Source organism: Anser brachyrhynchus (assembly GCF_964034855.1).
Source record: "Anser brachyrhynchus genome assembly, chromosome: 11".
Taxonomy (NCBI): Eukaryota; Metazoa; Chordata; class Aves; order Anseriformes; family Anatidae; genus Anser; species Anser brachyrhynchus.
This window is the reverse complement of record NC_137706.1, coordinates 13,487,270-13,512,556: the sequence shown is the minus strand read 5'-3', so window position 1 is coordinate 13,512,556 and position 25,287 is coordinate 13,487,270. Positions and strand designations below refer to the sequence as shown.

Sequence of the window (25,287 nt, the reverse complement as noted above, 5' to 3'; positions counted from 1 at the left end):
CATTTTTGTAAATGATGTGTAACTGGTCCTCTTTGGACTGAAAAATGTAGATAGCTGTAGGGCCATGACCGAGTCATGGGAGGAGCTGTGGTTGGATGTTCCTGTCACAGAGGAATGATTAGAACTAAATCACTGTTTTCTCTATTAATATAAGGTCATGCACTTTAAGGAAGAGGAAAACCCTTTAGTCAATCATGGGCAAGCTGAGGTTTGCAATTATTATCTGTCTTTAAATAATTAGCTATTTCCTCGTAATTATAGACCTAACTCTTCTGCCTGCGTATACGGTGATTACCCTATCACTATGCCAGATAGTACTTGCCAAAGCTTTGGCCTGTGGTCTTCAAGCACAGATTCAAATTTGAAGGCAGCACTGGGTAACTGATAAAACTCAGTTTGATGTTCAGCCCTTGTTCAAGCAGCAACAGATTTAACTTTTACTATTGAAAACCACAATGTGTTTGTGGTAGTCTTTGTCTCGTGTGAAACCAATTAAGTTATTTGAACATGTCAAAGGTTTGTAGACTTTTCTGGTCCAGAAACTGTTGGCAAGGTGTTTGTTTTAAAGAACTATAAAAAAGAAATATACTGTAATAAGGGAAAAATATTTTTTTCTTTTAAATTTTACTTCATTTCACCACAAGAGAGATATTGAGTTGCTGGAAACCATTCAGAGAAGAGCAACAAAGCTGGTGAAGGGACTAGAAAACAAGACATACAAGAAGCGTCTGAGGGAGCTGAGGCTGTTGAATGTGGAGGAAAAAAAAAAAAAAGGAGGCTGAAGGAGGCTGAGGAGAGACCTCATTGCTCTCTACACCCACCTGAAAGGAGATTGCACTGAGGAGGATGTTGTTCTCTTTTCTCAGGTGATGGGATGCAAGGAAACAGCCTCAAGTTCTTTCAGGGGAGGTTTAGAATAGATTTTGGGAAGAATTTCTTCATGGAAAGGGTGACTAGGCATTGGGACTGGCTGCCCAAGGAAGTGGTGGAGTCACCAGGCCTGGAGGTATTTAAGAGACGTGTGGACGTGGTGCTTAGGGACATGGTTTCGCTGTGGACACAGTAATGTTAGGCTGACAGTTGGATTTGACGATCTTAAGGGTCTTTTCCAACCTACATGATTCAATGATTTAAAGCATTTTGCTAAGAAATAACTGCAAATGAGATGTGTGACTACTCTGTGTCAGTGCTGTGAGACTTAAAGTTGATGCAATGGCAATGGTGAAATGTCCAGACTGCATGCAAAATCATAGGCAAAAGCAATTCCTCTAAGGTGAAAAACAGGATTTAGGAACTTGAGGGAAAACAAGTTTCTGCTTAAACAGTTCCATGTATGATCTTTATTAAACATTGTATTCCAATCATTTCTGGAATGGAAGAAATCTCAAACTGTGGGGCCCAGAGTAGTGAGAGTTGGAAAATCAGGGAAGGCTTTTACCTGTCTCGAGTGGCTTTATGCTTTTTGTCCTTTTTAAAAAATCAAAAATACCAAATAATCTGCCAAAAAATGAGCTCTTAACATGGTTATATCCATGCAAAATATATGTGATGCAAAACAAAAAAATGCCTGATGAACTTTAATAGCAATATTCTAGGATTAGTATTTTCAGACATAACTTTAGCAAACAATCAAACTATTTTTAGACTTGTCATTGTAAAATGATGGATAAATATATCCAGGATGCTGCTTTCACAGCTGCCTCATGCTTCTGGAAGGATTTTCTCCGTGCTGGCTAAAGGAAGGTCAGAGGGGAAATAAGGAATTTGACAAGGAGATGTGTACCAGGATTTGCATTTCTTTGGAGGTCAGGCATAGCACTGAAGTTGAATTTTTGTATGATTAACGCTTTCACTGCTTCTGAAGCACTGTAGAGAGACCTCATAAAAGTAATTCCAGTTTAAATGTTTATTAAAAGACTGGAACATCAGGATTCCTCATGTGGGCAGGAGCTGGTTGGGAGGAATTCACGAGGCTCAGTTGCGAGTCTCATCAGGGGCACTGCCCAGGTGTCTTTGCTCAGTGGAGGGGGACAACTTGCCTTCTTTCTGCTGTGGCACCTGAAGGATTGCTGCAGTGTGTGTCTCCCGTGCACTGATTCAAGCCACGTTTAGAGGGTTGTTGTTGTTTTTAAAAGACCTTCCCTCTTTGGTTTCTCCACTTGCATCAAAATATGTAGCTAAACCAAAAACATCACTGTGTCTCCACGTGCTGCCATCTGTGGCTGTGCAGTGCAAAGTCAAGTGCAAATGGGCTGCTTCCTGCACTCAGCTTTGCTTCCAACCAGAGCTGTTCTTGTTTGTGTTTGTCAGGGGAGCTGTGGCTCTAGCTGACTGGTAGGCAGATATAGAGCCTGGGCTGAGACCTGCAGGCTGTGCTTGCATGCTGCTGGGGAACATGGCTGTCTGAAAATAAATGCATTTTTTTTTACTGTAGGTAGGGTTGTCTGTCTAGTGGCTGGGAGTTTCCCTGTGAGGACAGGGAAAAGACTGGCTGTTGATTTTTCTGGAAAGAGTTAATGGAGGACAAGTAACTTTTGAACATTTTGGCAAATGAATGGAAGGAAAGTACTGGCTAGAATTTGAATTGCCAGGCATAAAGTGTGCTCCAGAACCACTCCAGACCCTCTGAAGGTTGTTTTGATCAAGCACGAAGTGTGTGCAAAAGCTACACGAACTGAGACCTCAGACCTCTCCTGCACAGGCTTCATCTCTTTGCTGGAACAGTGCCCACCCCCTCTGACCTGTTTCTGAGTTTTCTTCTTCTTTTTGTGCTTCACAGAAAGATGGAACTATCTGTAAAACTGACTTAAGGGCTTTGCTCAAAATTGCTGTCCAGTTTCTGAAGAACAAAGGCCCGTAGAGAGCATCAGGCTTGTTAAGAGAGGAGGGAGAGGCTGGTAAGACAGGAGGAGAGACGTTCACTTGAAAGTAAGTGCGTCCTTTCAGGTGCTGAAAACCAGTACAAGGATCAGCACTTCATAGAGTAAGCAAAGTCAGAAACAAAGTCCATCAATTTAATGACATAGGCTTTGTGTGTGTGCAAGTTCTCTAATTGCAGAAGAAGCTAAAGCACATACTGTTATCAAAGGCACGGTGCTGTTCAGTAAATCAGTCAGGCTTATTTGTGTTATCAGCAAATCTAAAGATAAGAATTAAATCTCCTCAAAGCCCATATCTGAAGTATAAAGTTGTGCTGTGGAAGCAGCCTGAAAAGCAGTGGCAATTAGATTAAACATTCCTTGTTTTTTTATGAGCACAGGCAAATATCTCTATACTTGGTTTGTTGAGGCTCGATGGGAAGAGTTTCCCTTATTAGGGCTCTCTGCTGTGATTCGGAGAATTTCAGGGAGATGTGAGCAGGTAGTAGCATAAAGGGGGTATTTTTTATAGGCAGATTGCCACAGTCTTGCAAGCAGGGGCTTTCATGTGTACTGCAATTCTGGTTGATGCCAGCATCAGGGAAAAGTTCTGGGCAGCCTTCCCTGGCTTTCCTCATCGGCACCCTCTCAGTTTCACCTGGAGAGGTACAGTGAGGTTTGTAACACTGACGTTGTTTGGTGCCTTGTCGCAGGACCTGAATCCCCATGAGAGGTTTTCCAATGATTTTTTTTTTTTTTTGGCAGTGGAGAGCCAAATTTCTTGTCAAGAGCAAACAAAAGAGCAGATGTCCATGTGTGTGCTTGGGCACGTGTCCAGCCTTCCCCACGCTGTGGTATTTGTGCAGGGACGGCGCAGGTGTACTGCTGGATTCCTGCGTTTGCTAGGCTGGAGTTCTGCGCTATGGCTTATTGTCATGTTCACAAGAAAATAATCTTAATTATCTGAAAATTCTAGTGGCTGGAATGAGCTGGCTTGTGTCTCAATTTTGGATTAGAAACAGCAGGGCCTTCTGATGCTGGGTGATATGAAATCTCTAGAATGTTGTCACCTATCCAAAGGTGGAGATTTCAGTGCAAGCAGACAACTTATGTAGACCATGTCTGCACTGAAACTCCAGGGGACTGGTTATATCTGTCTTTTTCAGGGCTGTCTAGGTGGGTGTTTATCCTATGGCTTTTTATTCAACGCCATTCTGATTCATACTTTCAGCTACTTGTCATTTCTGCGATTAAATTCTTTAGTGGTGATAAGGGTTGGAGGAAAACAAAGATAATGAGACAAGGCTAGAATGTGCTTGTTGCAGACTTGCCCAGTTTATGGATATTTCCTAAATTGTTCCTTTTTCAAATTAGTTTTGAATGCACTTTTCCTTGTGCTTTTCAGATTGATAAATGGACAGGAAGGTGAAATTAGTATTTCAAAGTGCAACTAACAGTTCAAGGCTGTGACTGCTTCCTTGTCACTTGTATGTATGTGAGTGCTGACCTCGATCGCCTAGATCTGGATGTAATACAAGTAACACCATCACTATTTCCAATAATAATAAGTAAAGCACTACCTGGGCTTCATAGCTTGTCCGTCCTGATTACATCTGTAATTCAGAGTTAATCATCCACATGACACAGAAATCAGCACATATAGTTGAATCCCTTCTGTCTATTTAAATCCCTTAAATTACCCGCAAGTCAACAAGTGGATGAAAGCCACGAGATTTTTTTAAAAACAACTGGAAAGAAGCTAAAACATCTGCCAGAACACTCCATTGCAGACTGCACTGCTTCAGTACATCTGGGCCATGCCGGGTGCTGGCATTACCTTGTGTGAGTGATCCTAAAGCCTTGTCTTTGCTTCCCCGTCTGCAGCCCTTTTTGTTCTATGTCCTCCGTGGCTTGTGCTCACTGCTTGCAGTGGCCAGGGTTAACAAGGAGACTCTGAGGAGACACATCCTTACTGAGCCGGTCATTTTACTGAACAAATTAGAGCAGTCTGAGCAACCAACCACCCCCAATGGCTGTAGCAAACCAGGCTTTTTGGCATTTTGAAGCCTGGTATGTGAAACCTGAAGGTTTTCCTTTGCTTTAACTCTTCTCCTGGAACATGGACCTGGGACTCATCAGGGCCACCAGCTTCTCCAGAGCAGGTGTCTGCAAACTAGGCACAGCATCAGGAAAATACAAAATGCACAGTAGTCTATGATACAGTACCTGGGAATGCATTAAAAACAAGATAAATTGAATTGTTTTAGGATTCCTCCAAGAAAGCACGTAGAGTGGGGAAAAAGTCAAAGATGACAAGGTGATGTACTGTATTTAAATGCAGGAAGTTCTTAGTTTTTTGCTTAAATACAATTGCCTGTGAGCCAAATGTTGCCTGAGTGAGATATTGGTTTCATGAGTGTCAGTAGGAGCATACCCTCAGGGCAGGAGCCCTGCTATAATGTGTTGAGTTTTGCACAAGAAAAAATCATTCTTTATTCCTAAGTAGACACATGGATAAAACTCCCCAAAAATTAATTTATATGAGGCATGATCTATGTTTTTGAATTTTTAATAGCGTTTCCTAAATGGCAACATTTAGGAAAGGCATTTGAATCCCAACGCACACAACTGTAGCTAGCTAACCACATACCTAACGTGTTACTAGCCCACAGCATGCTGCCTTTCAGAACTGTCTAGCCTTAATAACAAAGTCCTGAAAAAATTTGCTGGACGTTTGCCCAGTAGCAATGTTTGTTGTTATGGGGGTTTGGATGTGTTTAATGGGCTTGAGTCAAAGGCAGAAAATTAAAAAAAGAAATCTAGAAAAAGAGGAGTGGGAGCTGCAGGGAGCCAGCAGGAAATGTGAGTTGAAGAAAAAGAGCTTGGACTGGAGGAAGAAGTGAGAACATGGCCCAGGTTCCTTGCAGCCCATTCTTCACTCTTCTCAGTACTCATGAGACGTGTGGGTATTTCTCATTCCTTTTTCCACACCTCTGATGTTGGTGTGGGAGGAGATGGCCTGTCCTGAATGTGGGTTTTGTGCTGAGGAGATTAAGCCAGGTCTGGGCAGGGTGTCATGAAGTTAGGGTATATTTTTGGAGAGAAAAAAAACATCTGTATCATGACTGAGATCAAGGAACACTGACCTCCGGCGATTTGTTCTTGAGATGGGTTGGAGGCTGAAAGGTGGCTTTGCTCTTTTTGTCTTTTGAAGTTCAACATTCATCCTGTGAGAGGCAAACTTACAGAAGCAGCACGTGAGGATTTTTGCTTGGTTCCCATAATATGAACAGGAAAATTTCAAATTCCCTGTTCTCACATAGATCTGACCAAAATGTCAGAGGGGTTGTTTTTAAATAGGAGTAATAACAGTTGGGGGAGGCTGACTCACTGGATGAAAGTCTCTTGTTTTTTCAAGCCCAAGGAAAAAGTAAGTAATTTTTAGTTGTACTCTACTGCATTCCCTCATTGGCTTACCCCAGATTTTCATCAGTGAGATCAGGATTTGGACTGTGTACTTCCATGGTCATCAGCTACGTGACACACCATGTCAATAAACATGGTGGAGCTGTTTTTTAGAATAATATTCATCAGCTTAGAGTTTCCCTTACCCAAAATACAGCCAGCAATAATGTCCAGCAAAACCAGCAACCCCATCACTAGACCCTATCCATTTGTCCAGGACTGATACTCCATCTGATACAGTCAAGGGACATGTTCATGGTATTGAACAAGTGTTTGTTTGTCCTCTCCCAGGTGGTGAGAGTCCCAGACATGCACTCTTTCAATGTTTACTGCAGCCAAATCTATCTCCAAGTTATATGACTCACTTTACATCCCACCGCTTGCAAAAGTCTCCCCTCCCTTGCCTGCTCAATCACGTTTCTCTGAGTGGCTTTGCCTTTGGGAGTTTGGGGTTTGACTGTGGGGGTTGTTCTGAGGTTGTAGAGGAGGTGTCTGTGTATGGACATGCAGACCTGTATCTACCATATATCCAAGAACAGGAAACTTCTTGCCTGTTATTTTGCCTTTCCTCGTACATTTTTTCCTTTTGCTTATCCCAAGAAGCCTGTTCATTGCCAAAACACAAGCATAATTTTTAACACTTTGCCTGATGCTTGTGGTCCACCTGAAAGCATAAGAACTGCAAATGTCAAAGCCCTGCTGAAAACAGAATGGCTTCTTGTGTTCATTTCACCCAGCCATTTCCAAAAGGAAATAAACAAATAAACAAGCTAGATACATTCATAAAAATGCATGAAATGCAATGTGGGGATTGTTGAATGACAGTAACAGAGGGGCAGAAATGCTGGGTTCGATACATGCAGACTCTCAAATACATGCTGATACAGGCAGACTCAAATATTTTCCAAGAGGTGTTTGAAACTGGTAGGTTCCACAAAATGGTGATGGTGTGCTAGTGCATTTTTAGCTTTCCTCCTTTATATGTCTTTTTTGTAGGGGCGTGTGTGTGTTTAAAAACATATAGGAAAGTTTTGGCCTCATCAAAAGCAGGAATTAGAAAAATAATGTTCCTTATATCTAAAATGATCTTAACTTTAACACTAGATAAGGTTGTGAATGTGTTTACATAGTTTTGGGGTGAAAACATCTTAAATAGCTCAAGTTAGTTTTCTAGATATGTAAATATAACTTCTGTTTAAACTGATAGTTAATTTCAAAGTCAGACTTTCTGCCTGAGCATATTTTCATTTGTTTCTCTTGCAAGAAACTCTGAAGAATGAAAGTAGAAAGAAGTCCTGTGTATTGCTCCATTGGACGGCAGTTTGTATATCAATATTCTGACTTCTGTCCTTCAGGATTTAAATGATATTTTCTCTCTGTTGTTAGTCATTATCCATGGGATAATGTCTTCTCCTGAGTGGGCATTTCTTGCTAGTGCAGAGCGTGTCCCCAAGTCTCTGGGACACCTGCGAGGATCCCAGCTGACGTGCAGGCACTCTCAGCAGCAGAACGAGGGTCCTACAGGATATTTAGGCTGGTTCAAATTTTTCTGATTCTGGCTGCAAATCTTCACCACAGAGTAGCAGCAAGAAAATAAGACAGAATGGAGAATTTGAAGCAGAGAAATAAAGAAGGAGTCGTAGTTTATTGACCACCCTGAAAATGAAAAAGGCTCCTGCACTGGAGACCCAGCCAGGAGAGGTCCTCTGCGGCCAGCGGAGTGGCTGAGGAAGGCACACGCAGTTCTGTTTTCGTTTGCAGTGTCTAAGACTGATCATCTCTGCTTGCCTGAGGCAGCACTTCTCCTTCAGTTTTGGTAATCTGGAGAAAAGGCATGTCACCCCTATCTGCTGCCCATCTGCAGCTGCGGGCATCCTGCAGCAGCGCTGCTGTTCCGGACTTTGCTTTTCTTAGAGGCGGTGGAGCTCTGTTCAGCCACACAGCCAGGTATTTGGGAGGGTTCACAGCAGCACAAGCTGAAGAAACAAAACTGACACTAAGAACTAAATAGGAAGCTGTTAAAATACCTCTAAAATAAAGAGAAAATAACCACCTTATTCTTTCCTATATTTACATAAAGGATAACTTCTAATACCTTCCCTTCTCACATCTCCTGCCAAGCCTTTTGTTGTGGGAATTTTCTTATTTCCATCTCTTATTTCACAAACTCCAGGGTAGGTGCTTTTCATTTGAACTTCTCAGTCTTGATATAATTTATTTCAGAGTTTTACTCAGCCTGCTCATGTGCACAGTAGGCTCTCATACTCATATTCCTAAATGTCCTGGTGACTCAAGACAGTCACAGCTGTAGGTTTTTTCACATTTTTTTTCACTATCCAATTTCCTTTTCTGGTGCCTTTCTTGTCCCCTGGGGAAGTGGCAGTTGGCATAACATGGCACCAAAGCTAGTTCCCAACATCTGAGGGGGATGACGAGGCCACTTTTTGATGGTGTCTTCAGGGGATGAAATGCGCTAACTCAGTGCAAATCACCCTTATGAAACAGCCATATGTCTTGGGACTCCATCCCAAAAATATTCCACAAACATGGTGCATTTCTTTCATTTCCTCTTGTCAGAGGCCAAATCACCTGAAAATATATCCATTTTCAAGCCATCCTATGTTGTGACACAGCTGGATTTGGTTAAAATCTAGAGGGCAGTCTCTGGCTCAAGCTGATGGGTCTTTGTATGACTTTTTTTTATTATTCTAGAACAGTCTGTCTCCTCTTCAGCCCTGTAGTAGTTTTGTTTTGTTTTAATGAGAAAACCAGAAAAAGGCTGAAAAAGTTTTGCTATTATATAGTCTATGCACAATGCAAAGTAGAGGTCTAGGCATGCAGATCCCCCAAATTCTCCAAATCAAAAGAGATTTTCACTCCTGTATCGCTCTGCAGGCAGGGATGGATGGTGGGTCACCTCAGTGGAGCCTTAGGAGAAACTTTGTGTTCCTCAGATTTGCAGGGCCCTGGAAGGCAGCTGATGAAGGTGGTAACTGTCCGCCGTTAAGCCAAATTTATATTTTCACATTTTAACCAGGAATCCAGGTAATTAAAAGAATACATTTAAGGCCTTGGTGGTTTTGGTAATATAAGGAAAGCTAACCACAGTAACGGGTCAGGTACCTGCATGTGGTACCTGGAGCCACTTCAGAGGCTGGAGTGGAAACAAAAATAATTAAGCAATTGTCTTGGTATTCTTGGTTTTTCTTTTCAAGTGTAAATGTCTTGTGGCTTTCTGCTTATTCCGGTACAAGTGGATCCTACAGACAGGAAAGGGTGTTGGGTTTTGTGGAAGATTCTTCCCATCAGTATCCGAATTGCACTGCAACTGCATCTTTTGGCTCTGAGTATAAAGTAAAGGTTAATCGTGTGGAGCCAATTTTGGTCTCCATGAGGGTGGTGATGCAGATCACAGGATAAAGGAAAGCCGTGGGGACAACTTTTTGCAAATGCTTGTGCTGAAATTGTGGTGGACAAGAGTTAAAAGACCTTTCAGCTTTACCCTTAGTTATTCTGAACTGATACTGAAGAAATAGCAAGGGAGAGGAGATTTTAATGGAAACCATAATACTAAACATTGCTGTAAAGTGGCGGAAGCAGGTCTCTTTAGACCGTGGCTCTGGTTCAAGTCAGAGATTACTTTCTAATTCCTGAATCTGTGCCCCTGGTGAAATGTCTGCTGGATGCCGGTTCCCTCTCCTGCAGCAGCTCCGGATGAACTAAAACAAGCCCCTGCTGCCTCCGGAGACGCGAGTGGGTATGTGACTGGTTGTACCTCAGCCTTACAGGACAAGGAAGCGAAAATCTCTGGGTTTAAGCCGTCCTGGCACCTGATTCAAAGTCCTCTGAGGTCAACTGGGGTCTCTGGATCAGACCTTTGTAATAAACAGACATCTTTTCCAGACAAAGGAAAAAGTCTGATTTTCTTTGGCTCTGAGGATTTTTTTATTATTATTATTATTATTATCTGTTTAAAAGAGAAAGAAAACCTCAAAGGACACTTCTTTGTTTTCCCCTGAAGATTGTGCTCTTGGCTGGAGACCATCTCTCCTGTACTCAAGCCCATAAGTGCATTTTCTCTCTTTCCTGCTTTTTGCCGACAGAGGAGACTGGCTGCACGTTGCCCTCTGCTACCCCAGGAACACTGTTTTCCACGTGGTAACAGATGTCTATCAGCGACAGACGGGGATGGTACACAGCATAAAGCACTACCTCGCAGCTCCTTCCCGGGCCAGTGCTCTCAACGGGACTGGCGAGAGGCTCTTCTACTTCGACAGAGCATCAGGGTGAGCCCATGACAGACCCCAAGCGAACGGGCAGCATCCCCCTGGGGTCCTCCTCTTTCCAGTCCCACTGCCTCCTTTCCCTTCCTCATAGTTAAACTTCAGTCCCATCCAGCTCGCGTGGTCTTTTCACTGATTTCATGTCAAAATAGTGTTATGGGCTGGCGTAACCTGGCTTAGGTCTACTTCTGTATCACCGAGCAGTGCTTGGCATTGCCATTAAAAAACAGCTTTTTTCTTCCCTGGCCCTAGCTCCTTTGAAGCCTCCCCCCTGCTGCTGCTCAGGTCGATGGAGTTGCGGGAACAGTGTAAATATTTGTTAAAATCCATTGCAGCCCGAAGGGCTGTGAAAAGGAGCCCTCCTGTGCCTGCTGCAGTTCCAACACTGAGATAGTTTGGGAAATGTCGACTTCTTTGTATTCCCATGAAGACTTGTAAAATGTTCACACTCAAAAAATTAGAGTTTGGAGGGGGAAGGAGGGAGGAGGGAAAAAAATAGGATAGCACCATAACACGTCTTGTATTTTGAAGGTAAGAAGAGAGTCCTAGAGATCACACACCATCTTTATGAGAATCTAGAACACCTTTGGTTACAAAAACATGTTACGAAACCATGTTTCTCAGTCAGCTAAAATAGCTGGGGAGGAAAAAAGTGTTTTGTGGTCTAACCATGAGTCCCATGATGCTTCACCTGACTAAGCAGCTACTTCAGAAATCAATCCACAAATGCCAAATTAGAAAAGAGGATGGAATATGTTTATTCTTTGAACCATAATATATGAGCAATCAAATCCCCAAATGCCTTCCGTTTTAACCAAGCTCCTTGGTGATCACTGGGTCTCTCTCATGATAGGAATTGTGAAATAAGGGGGATTAACGAGTAAACGGTTTTCTTTTTCTTTTTCTTTTTTTCTTTTTCTGTGTGTGTGTTGGGGGGGGGGAGTGTTGACAAAATTCTGTAGACAGGTTGTTTACTACTGAAGAGCAGGGAAAATGCTTACACATGTGGGTCTGTGGGGACAGAGCCATTAGCTGCCAGCAGCCATCTGGACCTGGTGCATGCAGACTGATGGACATAACCCACCTTCCTTCTAGCAGTATCAGCCTTTTGGTTCTCTGTTTAATTCAGCAGCGCTTTTTTTAGCCTCTCAAAGTACAGAAGTTAGGGCACTGGCTTTTTTCTTTTCCTGTTGTTGTTTTTTAGACTTTATTTCATAATAAGCGGGATGTTTCCCCTTCTTTTTTTAACCCCACGTGCTGGATCCTTGGAGAGGAACCAAGCTTACTCATTCTTTCATCCAGACAAATAGAAACAAATATTTCATTTTTTAAAGAAACAGAAAGAAAAAGAAAACCTTTATAGCTCATGCATCATTTTGATCCTGAAGCTGAGCTGAGCTGTTTATATAATTTCCTCTGCCTGAATTTCAGAATGGACACGATTGAAAACATACTTAGAACAGCTAGGAAAAAATGAACTGCAAGGGCCAGAAGATCTGGCTGCCTTGGAGCTTTTGTCATGCATGCCTAGGGCTAAGCTGTGCCTGCAGGCCAAGGCCATGAGATGCGGAGAGCCAAAGGGGGAGATGCCAATATTTCCAGGCAAGCCTGCACAATAGCGTGAGCACGCTAGCAGGATGCCGCCACGCCCAGGGCTGGAGGTGGTGCCGGCCACACAGACGCTTGCCCAGCAAAGGAAGCTCTTTTGGGCATATGGGCTGTAAGTGCAGCAGGTCTCGTCATGCCAGGACAGGAAGAAAGCTCGACCAGCATCCTTGCAGGACTCATTTTACAAGCGCAACTTGTGGGCGTGCTGTATTACACCGCTCTAAGACACAGTTGTTTGGTGTAATTGGGAAATAGGAGGGATAATGCAATTTAGCAAGTGCAGACCCTGCCTCTACTCAACCTTTCCTCTAAACACACAGAGGCTCTGACCCCTCTGCTTGCTCTCATTTCCAGGTACCTCTTTGTTCACCTGCAAGCCCACGAAGCTCGGAAAGGCCACAGTTACTGCTCTCAGCAAGGCTGCGAACGTATTAAAATCACGGCGCATATGTACCCAGGGGGGTCCTGGAGCTGTGCCCCAAACCCCTTCCCACAGAGGCCAGCAGCTCCCCAGCACCCTGTGTCCCAGCGCCCAGCCAGGCAGTGCAGGGCGTGTGGTGCCCCACAGGTACCCAGCGCATCCTCCGTCGTGTTTGGGTTATGCAGCGTACGTGCATCCGTGTGAGGTCAATGCATTTTCACAACCCACAAGGAAAATTCATGGGGAATCGCCACTTGTGAACCTGGTCGGCATCATGTCATGTGTAGAGCGAAGGATTTTACTCTAAATTTCTACAGCTTCTTGTACTATGTTTCAAAGATAGCCTCAAAGAAATTGCCCAGCTGGAAGCATGTGAATGTACAGCCACAGCACTTTTTTCCCTTTTTTTTTTCTTTCAAACAAGAATAAAAAGATGCTTGAGAGGGCTCAGACTGGATTAGCTTTGAATTCCAATGCACAGCATTACTGTTGAATTTCAGACTGGGAAGTAACTCTGGTTAATGACAATAATCGGAAAATTAGAGCCAGGTTTTCTTCTCATTTACTGTCGGTTCACCCCACTGTAAATTCTGTAGAATTGTTTCAACCTCATACAAATCTGCACTTGATTTTAAAGCCAAGCAAAATGTATGAGTCATATTCAAGTTGTTATTCAGTGGCAGAGTGACCATCAGAGGTCCTTTCCAACCAGCGTTACCATGATTCTTTGATAAATGTTGTCTTAACAACAAACACTTACTTATGAACCGGGATCATAGTTTGAAAAAAATTAATTCTCTGAGTTTTGCAATCATGTATATGAGCAATGGTACTCGGTGCCATCCAGTTTTTAAGGTTCTGTCTCTCATGTAATTGCAGCTTGCTATCACTAGCACACCCTCAGTCAAGTATATGAGAATCCAGATCCAGTCTCTCAGCAAGGCAGACATACAAAGCCACTTGACATCTGCATTCATTAAGGTATGTGTTTTACTGTATTTGAAATGGTGATTAAACAGGGGAAACTTTATCTCCAAGGAAAGTTATTACGAAATCTTGCTGAGCCTTGGCAGGAGGAAATGGGAAGTTCCCCTGGAAGAGGCGAGTGCATTGTTCTCCCTCACAATTAGCTCCATTAGAGTCACTGGGAGTTCGTATTCTATTCAGATGAGGATTTGAGCCCTTAGGGGGAGAAAAGGCCTTTTATCACCTCAAAAGAAGAATTAACACCATCACTCTAATATGGAGGAAGTGGGGAGAAAAATACAACAGAAGTCACTGTTTACAAAGGATGTGGGGGAAAAAACAAGCTTGTTTTTCTGATTTTCTCTTCTGGCATTGCACTAAAAGTTAAAAATAACTGTATTTCACTACTGAAGGAGTTTGGAGCTGTCAAGTTATCCCTGCACATGCCTTATATCTCTGCCTGGATGGAGAAAGGTGACTGAAATAATTTTAGCGAGGACAGTTTCTCAGGTTTACATGTTACTGAATTATATTAATGCTAAAAAATGCCAAGCAAAGCTGGTAAAGAATCCTTACGGAGTGAGAGCAGCCAAGATTTCTCACCATGTGCTCTGGCTGCATCATCAAAAACTAATTCAACTCATTAAAAAGCAGGGGTTATTGGAGGTAACATCCTCACCTGCAGTGAATCGCAGAGACCTGCCTGTGGGCAGCACTCCACTCAGGGCCGTTGCCTGCAGATGATGGAGCCCCTCGTGCATTCAGGTGCAGTGGTGCCCTGCTCCAGCTCCCATGTGGCCACAAGAGCCCCAGTGGGTCTGGAGCACGCAGTCAGGGCAAGACACACAGCTGGGCTCTTTCTTTGGCCAGCAGCTCTGGTTTAGGTCAGCTTGCAGTTGTGGTTACTCCCTGCTCTACATGCATCCAGACTTAGACACATTGTGGAGGCTTAGAAGTATGAGCAAAAGATTTAGTCTGCCCTGCCTTTGCTTATTCTCACTCTCCCCTGCCCACCCATGGCCCAGACATTTGTGTTTCCCTTACCCTTGACCTATTGCATCTCTGAGAGCCTTTGTCTTTCCAAAAGCAGAGATTGTGGTGCATTTTGAGAGCTGAAACCTGAGGAAGGAGCCCTCGCTGTAGGAAGGGAGGGGAGTAGGAGTCACTTGTGCTGCAACTTATTTGAGGCCCTGGGACAGCTCTACCGAGAAGGAATATTTTGTTTTTGAAATCTTTTTATATTTACATTTCCAGGGGGAAAAAAAATGTCCATGTGTTGCTTCTATTCCCCCATCCGCTGTCTCAGCATCTCTCCCATGTTCCTTGGTCAAATCTGCCTTGCCAAGTGACAGTAATTTCACCCACATGAAAAGAATCTGTATTAAGACTGAACTAGGCATTTTACTCCCAGGATTCTCTGCTTCCCAAATGTATCTTCTTAATACACAAAAGATGTCAATCTCACTTCTCATGTTTTTGGTACCCCACTGGGCTTACCAGTGCCATTCAAACCTAATGTTTTTTTCCTCCTCCTGCCACTGACCAGATATCAGTGATGTCACTTCATCTGCACTAATTACATATTTAAAATTATAGGGTGTAAACGTGATATTTTCCTTGCTCATAACTCCCTTCTTATGGAAAAGCAGACTCAGAGTCTGAAGCTCCCCAGTCATTTACTGCCTGTCTCCATAAAACCTACCTCATTTTTTGTTGCAGATAAATGGTGCAGTGTTCCTGATCAATAGCCCTGGGATATTCTTCGTGGTGCTAGATGCATGTTCAGGAGCAGTTGTGAGTAGGCGGCACTTTGACACAGTTACTGGGGAAAATGCGGCCAATTCAATAACTGATTATGTTCAAACATTTATAAAAGAGAGGTAAGCAAAGTACTGAGAGCCCAGTTCATGTAGTGACCTGGGGCTGATAGACAAAGAGAGGAAAATGATCTACTTTCAGAACCGAACTTGTACTCTGAAAACATTTGGCAAAGATTGAATTATGTACAAATCCCAAATATCACCCAGATAATAAGAAAAGCACTGTCTTTCTCACAGGATTGCACAGATTAGAGCAGAAAGAGACAGACTTTCTGGAAAACTGGCAATTCCTTCTAAATTAACAATCCATTTTCCACTTTGAAGTAGATAAGGTCCGTGCAATGACATTTGCAGTCCTGTGTACGTATCCCAATGGCCAACAATTTCCTGGCAGCTGATGATTCAGTTTTCCATTTCTGAAATGGGTTGGTTTCTGTTTACTTTTACTGATTGTTTTTGCCTCTTTTGACAGATGAAAATCATAGGTGTGCCAGATTTTCCAAGACTTTTCTTGGGCAAACCAATGAATAGACCTGCGTGCCTGCGGGCTGTTACCTTGAATGTGTCCTGGCAAAGATCTGGATCATCTCTGTTTGTGTCTGTTCCACATTCCTTGTGGTTTTATGTGTCGCCACATAAACATGGAACAACAGAGATTTATAGATAAATTCTTGGCTGCTGGCAGAAGCAGGTCAAATAACCAGAAAACAGACTTTCAGTCCAAGACATTTCTGAGCAGTTCATGACCAAAGATTTGAACACTCTGGAGTTATTACATCTTTATTTATGCACATGAGTATGTACATGTATGAAATGTGCATGAAGTGACATATATGCATGTGATGCCTGTACATTTGGTTTAATTTTCTTGTAGGATGTGTATTTTTGCAAGGCTGGGCATTCAGCTAAATGCAACCAATTGTGCCTGTAATTCATCACAGGTACAATTCACTGAGGGCTGAAAGCACATCTGTGAGGACCAGTCAGGCTGAGGCTTGACTGAAAATCGGACTCAGTTTATAGATGGTTTCAGCGTCTCAGGACTGCACAGTAACTGAATTTCTTCTGCAGCTGAGTGTCACTTTCTTAAAAGGGGTGCACTCACAGTCATTTGTGCTTGTTTTGAGTCTGTGTGAGGAACAGGCTTAATTTAGGAACGTATTTAAACAGAGGGTTTAGCTTATGAAAGCTTACATGTGATTGAAATCAAAGAGATTTAAGGTTGTTCTTAAAGTTAGGCAAGCTCTCAAGTCCTTTTCTGAATTAGAGCTTAAAGGTCTTGCAGATTCTTAGCAATTGCAATGTTTTGCTGTCATGCAGTAATTACTGTCCTTCCTTTCAGATCACTTGTTCTTGTGTGCTCTAGAGATATTGCAGACGTGGTGGGGAGCTCTGAAATGTCTGTTTTTACAAGGTTAGGTTCTGCAAAGCCTATTGTCTTCCACAAGGAAGGTAAATATATGTATTCTGTCCTACTTCTTTTGCCTGAGAATTACTGACTGGTGTGTCTACTTACCAAAAATATGCACATACTCACAAAGTGCTTATCAATATATTTGCTACTACAAAATATGCCTGTGTAATCTCATAAAAAAAACTCTTAGCTCACTGATGTTGAGAAGTGGGAGAGTTATTTTGGATTTTGACCCTACCTCACCAGTTTGCTTGTTGCAAATTTTTCATCCTAAATGGAGCTTTTTTTTTCTAACAAAACCAGCAAATAATTATTTGATAAAGATTCCATCTCTAAAATTCAACTGCTTTTCAAGGGAAAATAATCACAAACTAAAAGGCTAATGAAAAAGAAAGTAGCCTGCAGTGAAATAGGAGCTCTTTATTTTCTTGGATGAAAGAAAGGTGAAATCACCACTCTTGGAAAGCTCTTACTGCAGACTTACCTTGAATTGCTGTAAGAAATCCATTGGTATCGTTGGTCCAGAGAATCCAAGTAGTTTTGGATCACAGATTTTTATAGCTTTAGAGCATTCATTTAGAAATATTGTCACTGCACTTTCAAAGAAACAAGAAAGAAAGCAGGAAAATCATTGCAGAGGAGACCGGCCCAATCCTAATCCCGAGTGATACTCAGTCTGTTCAGTCCCAAAGTTTGTTCTCCTCAGGGTGAAAAAACAGCAAATTTGTGGGCATCTCCTCCCTGCAATGCCTTTGAGCAGCGCACTTTTTTGGCAGAACAGCTTTCAGTCTGAATTCCCTGTTTTTGATGGAATTAAAAGAACTGCTTGTGGAAACTCAGAGTGCAAAAAGCTGCCAGTCACATATTGCCTTTACCATGCTGGGTTTCCTTCTGGAAAACAGGGGGCTGTTGAAGTCCAAGTTTGGACAAATGGTTCGGGTGATAAGGATATTAGGAATACAGCCAGCTAGCTTGATTCAGATTCCACTTGCAGTCTCTTAAGCAGAGATCAGAAGCAGAATTGGTTGCATTTCCAGCTTCTTTTTTTTTTCTTTTTTCCTTTTTATTTTTTTCTTGCTGTTGCTTTACTGAAATTTACATCAATTTCTGGTTCAAGTTTCAAAGCTCATTCCTGTGACTATTCCAGGAGGAGGACAGCATAATCTTTACAGCAGAGACAGCATTTCACTTTGGTGCCTGTTTGATTCCTGAGAAGCTGTTTTTGCTTTCATCCTTTCAAAAGCAAAAATTTGAGTTTTTCTTTTTTGTTTCTTTGTCCTGGAACTTCATTGCTTCATTCTTTCTTCAAAGCCCTGACTACTTTTGAAAGGAATTTTTTTATTAAAAAGTAATCTTTTTTGTTTGCTTTGTCAAACTTTTTTTCCCTGGAACACCTGCGCCGCTCACTTGGGCACAGCCCTGCCAGGTCATTTTGGGAGCTCGGTTCAGCCGCCAGCCTTGACCACTCCTGGAGCACACAAAGGAGCAGGTAGGGCCACCACAGTGCCCCATCCTGAGGACACACCGGTTGGTGGCCAACTCCTTGCCCTACCTCTCCAGTGGGAAGTCAGGGGCTGTTGTGCTGGTGGCTGGCAGAGGGACTAAGCCGCTGCTGGCTGATCCCGTGTCGCCTCTGTTTTGCTTTTCTGAAGGGCAAGGGTGTTCACCCGCGTGTCTGCCCTGATTTCCAGTCTGGGTAATTATGTTCTGATTCATGAGCTTTCTCCTGCTGATTCAGGTATGTGCACTATTTGACTTCACAGCTCCAAAGGCGATTGCATGCAGGACTGTGTACAGCAGCCGCCGTGGTCCGCTCTGGGGGGCTGCAGTTCAGGGCAGGCTGGAACATTTCTCCCAAATGCATATTGATGCTGCCAGGGATAATGCGCAAAAGCAATCCCCTTGACCCCAGCAGGATCAGGATTTAGGGTCTTGTTGCCTGGTTCTGCAAAACCTTATTTAAATTAGAAGTGTTTACAGGAATAGTCTTGATCCAACCATCTGCAAATAGCCTTGGGAGTCTTTGCAATGAAAAGCATAATATAAACACAAGACATTATTATTAAAATCAAAGAACACATAATGCCTTTGTACTTTGTGACAGCAGAGGACAAGAGCAGAACTGACATGGGGAACAGTTTATGCATAACAGGAAGAAAGTGATGTAAACTAATAAAAGAAGGATTCAAAATGCCTAACCATTTTCATGTAGTCAAATATGAAAAAGTACCAATGGTTAAAAATAAAGAGTAAAGCAATATTCCTGCTAACTCACATCTGGGAATCTCTCTCAGCTTATTGAAATACCTGTAGAGCTGTGATGCAGTGAGGGTACAGCTTCAGCAAGGCTCATTCCCTCTTTCATCCCTTTTTGCCTCTTAAGCATTCTGGTTTTTTTAATCCAAACAAACAAACAAACAAATAATAAATAAAAGTCTAAGAAGTTTCTGTGATATCCATGCTGTGCTGCTGATAACTGAATGGATCCACCCAGAGGGTCATGCTCTTGTGTCTGTTTTACAGGGAGTTTTGCTATGCTTGGCTATAAAGGACAAGTCAAGCCCTCCTGGATTAAAGTCCTTAATCACGCTGGTTATCAGAAAGCCGCTTCTCTACAGCATTATGTTCCCTTGAAGCTGAAAGAGTATCAATGTTCAGCTAACACTTTTTCTCAGAACCACTCAGAGCACATCTCTGCAGAGGCTATGGTGCCCCGCGATTAGCAACGGTGGTGTAACACCAACCAGGCAAGTCCAGCAGCTGTCAGCAAAACCTGCTCTTGTTTTTACGGGATTGTACCGAACCAATGTTGTTCACTTGTATATTTTATAACTAATAAATATAGTTTCATCTTACCCGCTATGGTAGAGTTTTATTTTTTAAACAGCGCCCCACAGGACAGGATAGGAAAAGCCTGTGGGCTGCGCTTCCTAAGGAGAGAAGTGTTTGAACATATCTACGATTTGGAGTCAGATGGTAAGTTTTAAAGGCGAAAACATGCTCTTCAGTACCATAGGGGCTGGAAATGAAACTTGGCATGGAAACTTTAGCAGCATCCAGGGAAACAGATGAACCTTCAGCAGAGGTAGGGAATTCTCCCATCAGTCCTGTTTTCCTTCCATTAATGCCTGCTTTTAAAACAACTAAGCGTCGTCCTCAATGGCATCTTAGGTGAACTCAGCAGCATCTGCTTGCATCGATGGGTAAGCACGTGGTGATTTTACAATAATGTCTTCTAATCGACCTGAATATATACGGTTGCAACAAGGAATTATAAATGTATTTCTGCCTGTAGCTAATGACTGGTGAAATGATGTTTGCCCAATTGATGTGAACATTTAATTAAAGTCCTACAGGAATAAAACTAAGGATAATGTATATGCTGTGCAGGGCAAAATGTTGCATTCCTCCTTCAGACAATGATTGTATTGACTTTCTGCTCCCATCGAGGACTGAAATACTGCTGGTATTAGTAGCTAATATTCTTTGGTTGCTTTTTTTGTTTTGTTTATGAGACTGCTTTTTGAAGTGAACAAAAAGGAAGAGCTTTGTATGCAAACTGAGAAACAAACTGATGATCTCACTGATGACAATTTAAGTACAAACTTAGCCTGAAATGATGACATGCTCATTTTGGTTTGAAGGTTTTTTTACTTGGTGACAGCAGTGAAGGGGAGGGTGAGTTCAGATGAGCATGTCTTTGTTAAAGAATTCTTTACAGGAACTGAACAAGCTTCCAAAATGTTCAAAACTGTCAAAAAAAAAAAAAGAGGAAAGGTTGAAATTCTGATGCAGGTAAATAAAATAATTATGATGTTTCTTTTGTTGTTATTGTTTTGTTTACTGTTAAGCCTACAACTAACATCTTAGATTTGCTTTTTTAAATGCAGATATCACAAGCCAATCAAGGACACTGTTGGTCTTAATCTGTGGTAATTTTCTTTTTTTTTTTTTTTTTTACACAGCAGAGTACAAGAAAATGCACAGGTAGGGCTTGTTTGCTCACAGCATTTGTTTGATCATTTTGCTGATCGGTTGCTACGGTTTTGAGCGGGGGCATCCTACTGGGGAGAAAGGTAGCTCAGAGAGAAAGGCCAAGGTTTGGATTATTTGTATAGAAAAAAAGTGACAGGTCATGGGGCCCTGTCTAGCAGAGAGAAATCTGAAAAAGTAGCTTTACTTGTACTGCTCAAACGTGCAGGTGAGTGTGTATGTCCCTAGACGTGCCTTCATGTCTGTAATGAGTAGATGAAATCTATGGCCATAAATATCAGACACTTCAGACCTTTTCTTTACAGAATGACATGTTTTTTTTTCAAGCTCTTCTACTAAAATATACTGATCTTTCCCTTGCTGTGTAGTACACTGGGACCCTTACATTTCAAGGCTAAACCTTGTGTCACGAGTGCCTCTTTTTTCCTTTGAGTTGCCGACAGCTGTCCACAGGTTATTCAAACAGGTAGGTGAAGGCTTTGTTACTAATGTCCCGTCGTTTCTTTGAAATTCTCAGAAATGGCCAAACGAGTTGCTACAGGGCAAGGTCAGCATTTTGTTGGCCAGACTCTTGCTCCCTGGTGGGTTAGTCGCTCTGGCATCCGTGCATCGCGGCGGGAACTGACCTCCCCGGCTGAGACGCTTACCTCTACCACCTCACACCGCCTGGGTGAGGGGGAGAGGGCACCAAAAGGCTTGTGGGCAGAGGAGGAGGCCGTGGCTCCATCGCCACATCAGGGAGGAGAGGTGGGAGTTGGGTTCAGCCAGAGGTGAGGTCTTGGCTTGCTGGAGAGCGTGAAGAAGTTAGTGATGCTGCTCGGGAGAGGGAAAGTAACAGGACATCGCAGGCCTGCACAGCCCCCACGGGGAGCGGCGGGACAAGAGGCCGAGTGGCTGGCACTGAACCTCTCAGGAGCAATCTGAAGTCCTTCTGAACTATTAGTACCTAATTGTTATGATTTCTGAGGCCACGCAGGGGAAGAAAAGCAAGATGTTTTTGGCTGTGAGCTTAAGCCCAACATTGGAACAACTACTTACAGAGCGAGCCTTTACTTTCTTGGAGATTTATTTGATAATCTGTGACAGGTCCAGACCCTGGATCCCAATAAAACTTTGCCGAGCTCTAACCCCAGCCTGAGACTAAACAATTGGCAAAGGACAAACCTAGTGAAGGAAGGAGAGGAATGTGCCTAAACTTCTGAAAAATCTCTCTTCCTCCTCCCACCTCAGAATGAGAGCAAATGGCAAATGTCCTGGAGAGGAAGGCGTGGAGCCGTGGTGAGCTGGATGCAAACAGTCAAGTACCACAAAAGCAAAAAGAAAAATATTTACATCCTGATGCAGTTATTTGAATAGTTAAAAGCAGCAGCTCGGAGAGGTCTCAGAATGCTGTGATCCTCTGAGCTACTGCACACGCTTCCCTTGCCTTGGGAGGGAAAAAACTCTTTAAAACCAGGGACGCTCCGCAGAGGGTACAGTTCCTCAATGGACCCTTGGGACATTCAGGACGAGGTTTTCAAAGGCTGCTGCTAACTTGGCATGCACCAGAAGTCTGAGTGTGTGAAGCTGCAGGGTAAGTGCCATGTGGGTGTTATATTTGTGGAGAGCTGCCATATTCCTCCCCAGGATGTCCAGAGCGGGAATATCTCCACCCGCACGCTGGAGTCCATGTGGACTGTGAATGCCCTGTAGCTAATCCAGGCATGTTCAGTACATCTAATGCATTCAGGACATACGGCCATCCCGCTTATTCCCTAAGCATTTCTTCAGTGGATATACTATAGCTCCTTCTGAAAGCATTGGCTTGGCTATCCATCAAGGACTTTCGCAGTAAAGTCAGTGCATCCTGAACCTCAGAAACTGGGATTCAGCCTCCCACCGCCTTGGTGCTTTGAAAATTTCATGTAGTGGACAAGGATTCGATGAAATGCTGAGCACTTTGAAAGGATGTGAAACTGGAGGTCAGTCAGGCTCTGATAGGTGGAATGCTGTGAATTGCAAATGATTTAGTTTTAGCTAAGCCAAAAATCACTTCCTTTCCTTTTAAAGGTCTTTCCTTTTAAAGGTCTATAAGCCTTGGGGGGGGGGGGGGGGGGGGTAGAGATTAATTCTGAAAAAAAAAAAAAACCAAAAAACACATATGTTTAAAATAACTCTCTTATTTCTGTCCCAAAATAGTTTGCCAATGAATTCGTTTACAATGAATTTGCAGACACCTTAGTTGCCTTTAATTTATTCATTGTAAAAACTCCCTCTAACTCCAGCTCCTTTTAAGAAGATGTTCTTAAGAACATCAGGAGGCAAGGAGCTTGCAGTGACATTTATGAATGGAACATGTGAGCGGAACCTCCTTCCTCACAGGGAAAGGCATTGGATAAATTGATAAGAAACTGAGGTTCATAGGGAAAAAAGTCAGACTTCTGTTTTTGACTCCAGTATTGATTTTATTGAAAAGTAGGGTCTTTTCGTGCGTTTCGTCCACTACTTGCCAGCAAAAACAAACAGCTAATGGCTGGATGGCAGGCACAAGATCAAGATGAAGAACAGGAGCAGCTTCGCAGCCGTGCTGCCCTGGGACTGGGAAGGCATTTTCATTAGCCATCCCTCAAAATGCGTTTGTTTATTTGTATAGGGCGTCTGAAGGCTTTAGCTGTGCTCGCGGCTCGTGTGTGAAGGCTCCTCTAGCACAGGAATGTCACTGCAGCAAGAGCTGACATGTCCTTGGGTCAAAAAGGCAAACGCGCTCATCAAATCTGTCTTCCCAGCTGGGGTTAAAATGCGAAATTTCCTGAGTGGGGCGAGAGGACAGCCGCTGCCGTGCGGTGTCAGCAAGGAGGTAGCGGAGGTGCTAATTAAACAACAACTCCTTCTCAGGAATCGGCTTCCAAATTGAAGTTGGCTTCTTTGCATATGAATGAGGAAATACGCAGTAGCTCTTCAGATCTAGCCAACAAGCCACTACAACCTCAGCATCAGCTTACGTTACCCTTTTTCTGGTTACAGCAGGCTGAGGGCCCAGCTTTGGCTGCCGGGAGCAGGAGGGAGAGCATTCACCCTGCTCGGGACTAAAAGGCAGCTTTTCCATCGGGATCCTGTGAGATTTCCTGGGGATGGCCCCAGATCCCTGTTTGGGCTGTGGCTGCTCTTGCCGGGCAGTGGCAGCAGCTGTCAGGGTGCAGGCAGGTTTCTTGCTCCTGTTTGATGTCTCTTTTTGGAGCCCCCTGGGAGCTGTTGCTTGCCTCCCATCCTTGCTGTGTTTGTAACGGGTGGCTTAATGCTCCCATCAAGCCCTGCTTGACGTACCAGAAAGGAGACTCTTCTTCCGCAGGTGCTGAAGGCACATCCTCTAAAGTGCATCAAGCCAGTCTTAAAAAGCACCTCAAAATACCCAATATCAGGAGTTACTTTCTTAAAATTCTGGTCACAGGCTTGGCTGGTTGACCCCCAAGTCCTTCAAGGTGCTGAGCCCAGGCAAGAGCCTGCCCGTGCTGCCCTGGAGGGCTCAGCTCTGCCACCCAGGCTTTGGGGTGTCCACAGGACTCCACCATGAAGCCTGGGACAACCCGGCTTCCTCAAAGCATTTCTTCACTGTTTTACCCCCAGGACTGTCTGCTCTGTGCTGCCTCCAGCATTAAATCCTCATGGAGCACAGTGGATGGGGATTCCTATCTACGCAGTGCGCTTTCTAGTACAGTATCACTGCTGACACCTGCAGTAGCAGCCAGCTGGGGACTAATGGTTTCCTGTATCTACTTTTAGCATTGTCTGCCACTATTGTTCACTCTTTGGCAAGATCCAGCAGCTGGGAATCATTTCAGAAAGTCTGCCTCGCCAGATCCAGGGATATGAGTCCCACTTGCCATTGCCAGGCAGCTTTTAATGGCGAGATGAAAAAGCTTTTCTCACCCAGGAGAGGCATTACAGACGGTGTTTTAGAAACACTGGAGATGATAGACTCAGGAGGACACTTGCACGGCCCTTGGGCTCTCAGAGTGCCCAAATCCGTGGGGAGATTTGTTGACAGAGCGGGTTACATCAGAGCTGAACTCAGCGACGTGGCGCCTGTTCAAGGAAGATGTAGTGCGATTGCTGTGTTCCCATGCGGCTCGGAGCACTGAGCTAACGCAACGGCTCTCTGGCAGGAGGCAGCTGCTCCTGAACCCTCTCCAGCAGGAGACATTAATGGAAAGAGTCACTATCCCTTCCCTATCCCTTCCTCCTCTTATAGCTAATAGTAAAATCAAGCATGTCGCCGTTTGTGTCTAGTGTCTGGGGAAGATGCTTAGCTGAGAGCCTTTGCAGGAAAATTCCTGAGATGATTGTCCTCCAAACCACACTTTACCGGCACTGGGTTAGTCAGAGCTGAATCAGAGGAGTCAGCGCTAGCAGCAAAAGCACTTCTCCTTGGCCCTCTCAGCTCTCAGCCTTTCCAACCTGAGTGCCAGTTAATACTAACATT

General features: G+C 43.5%; 2 protein-coding genes across 6 annotated transcripts in view; both read left to right on the top strand.

Annotated features, from left to right (window-relative positions):
* LOC308200899 (cell surface hyaluronidase CEMIP2-like) overlaps window positions 1–19,690 on the top strand; it is a 55,979-nt gene extending 36,289 nt beyond the window's left edge. For all 3 annotated transcript variants that reach the window (XM_080607434.1, XM_080607433.1, XM_080607435.1), the window contains 6 exons: window positions 10,427–10,609; window positions 12,569–12,782; window positions 13,515–13,616; window positions 15,321–15,481; window positions 16,764–16,873; window positions 19,359–19,690. In XM_080607434.1, the coding sequence (XP_080463560.1) occupies window positions 10,427–10,609; window positions 12,569–12,782; window positions 13,515–13,616; window positions 15,321–15,481; window positions 16,764–16,873; window positions 19,359–19,558 (970 nt within the window). In that variant the 3' untranslated portion in view covers window positions 19,559–19,690. The remainder of the gene's footprint in view (window positions 1–10,426; window positions 10,610–12,568; window positions 12,783–13,514; window positions 13,617–15,320; window positions 15,482–16,763; window positions 16,874–19,358) is intronic.
* CEMIP (cell migration inducing hyaluronidase 1) overlaps window positions 1–25,287 on the top strand; it is a 112,478-nt gene that overhangs the window by 30,265 nt on the left and 56,926 nt on the right. Inside the window, exon 1 of one of the 3 annotated variants that reach the window (XM_080607437.1) lies at window positions 19,830–22,401. The exons of the other annotated variants lie outside the window; for them this stretch is intronic. The gene's annotated coding sequence lies outside the window, so the exon portion shown is untranslated. Of the gene's footprint in view, window positions 1–19,829; window positions 22,402–25,287 lie in introns of those variants that run through there. 3 annotated transcript variants of the gene reach the window in all.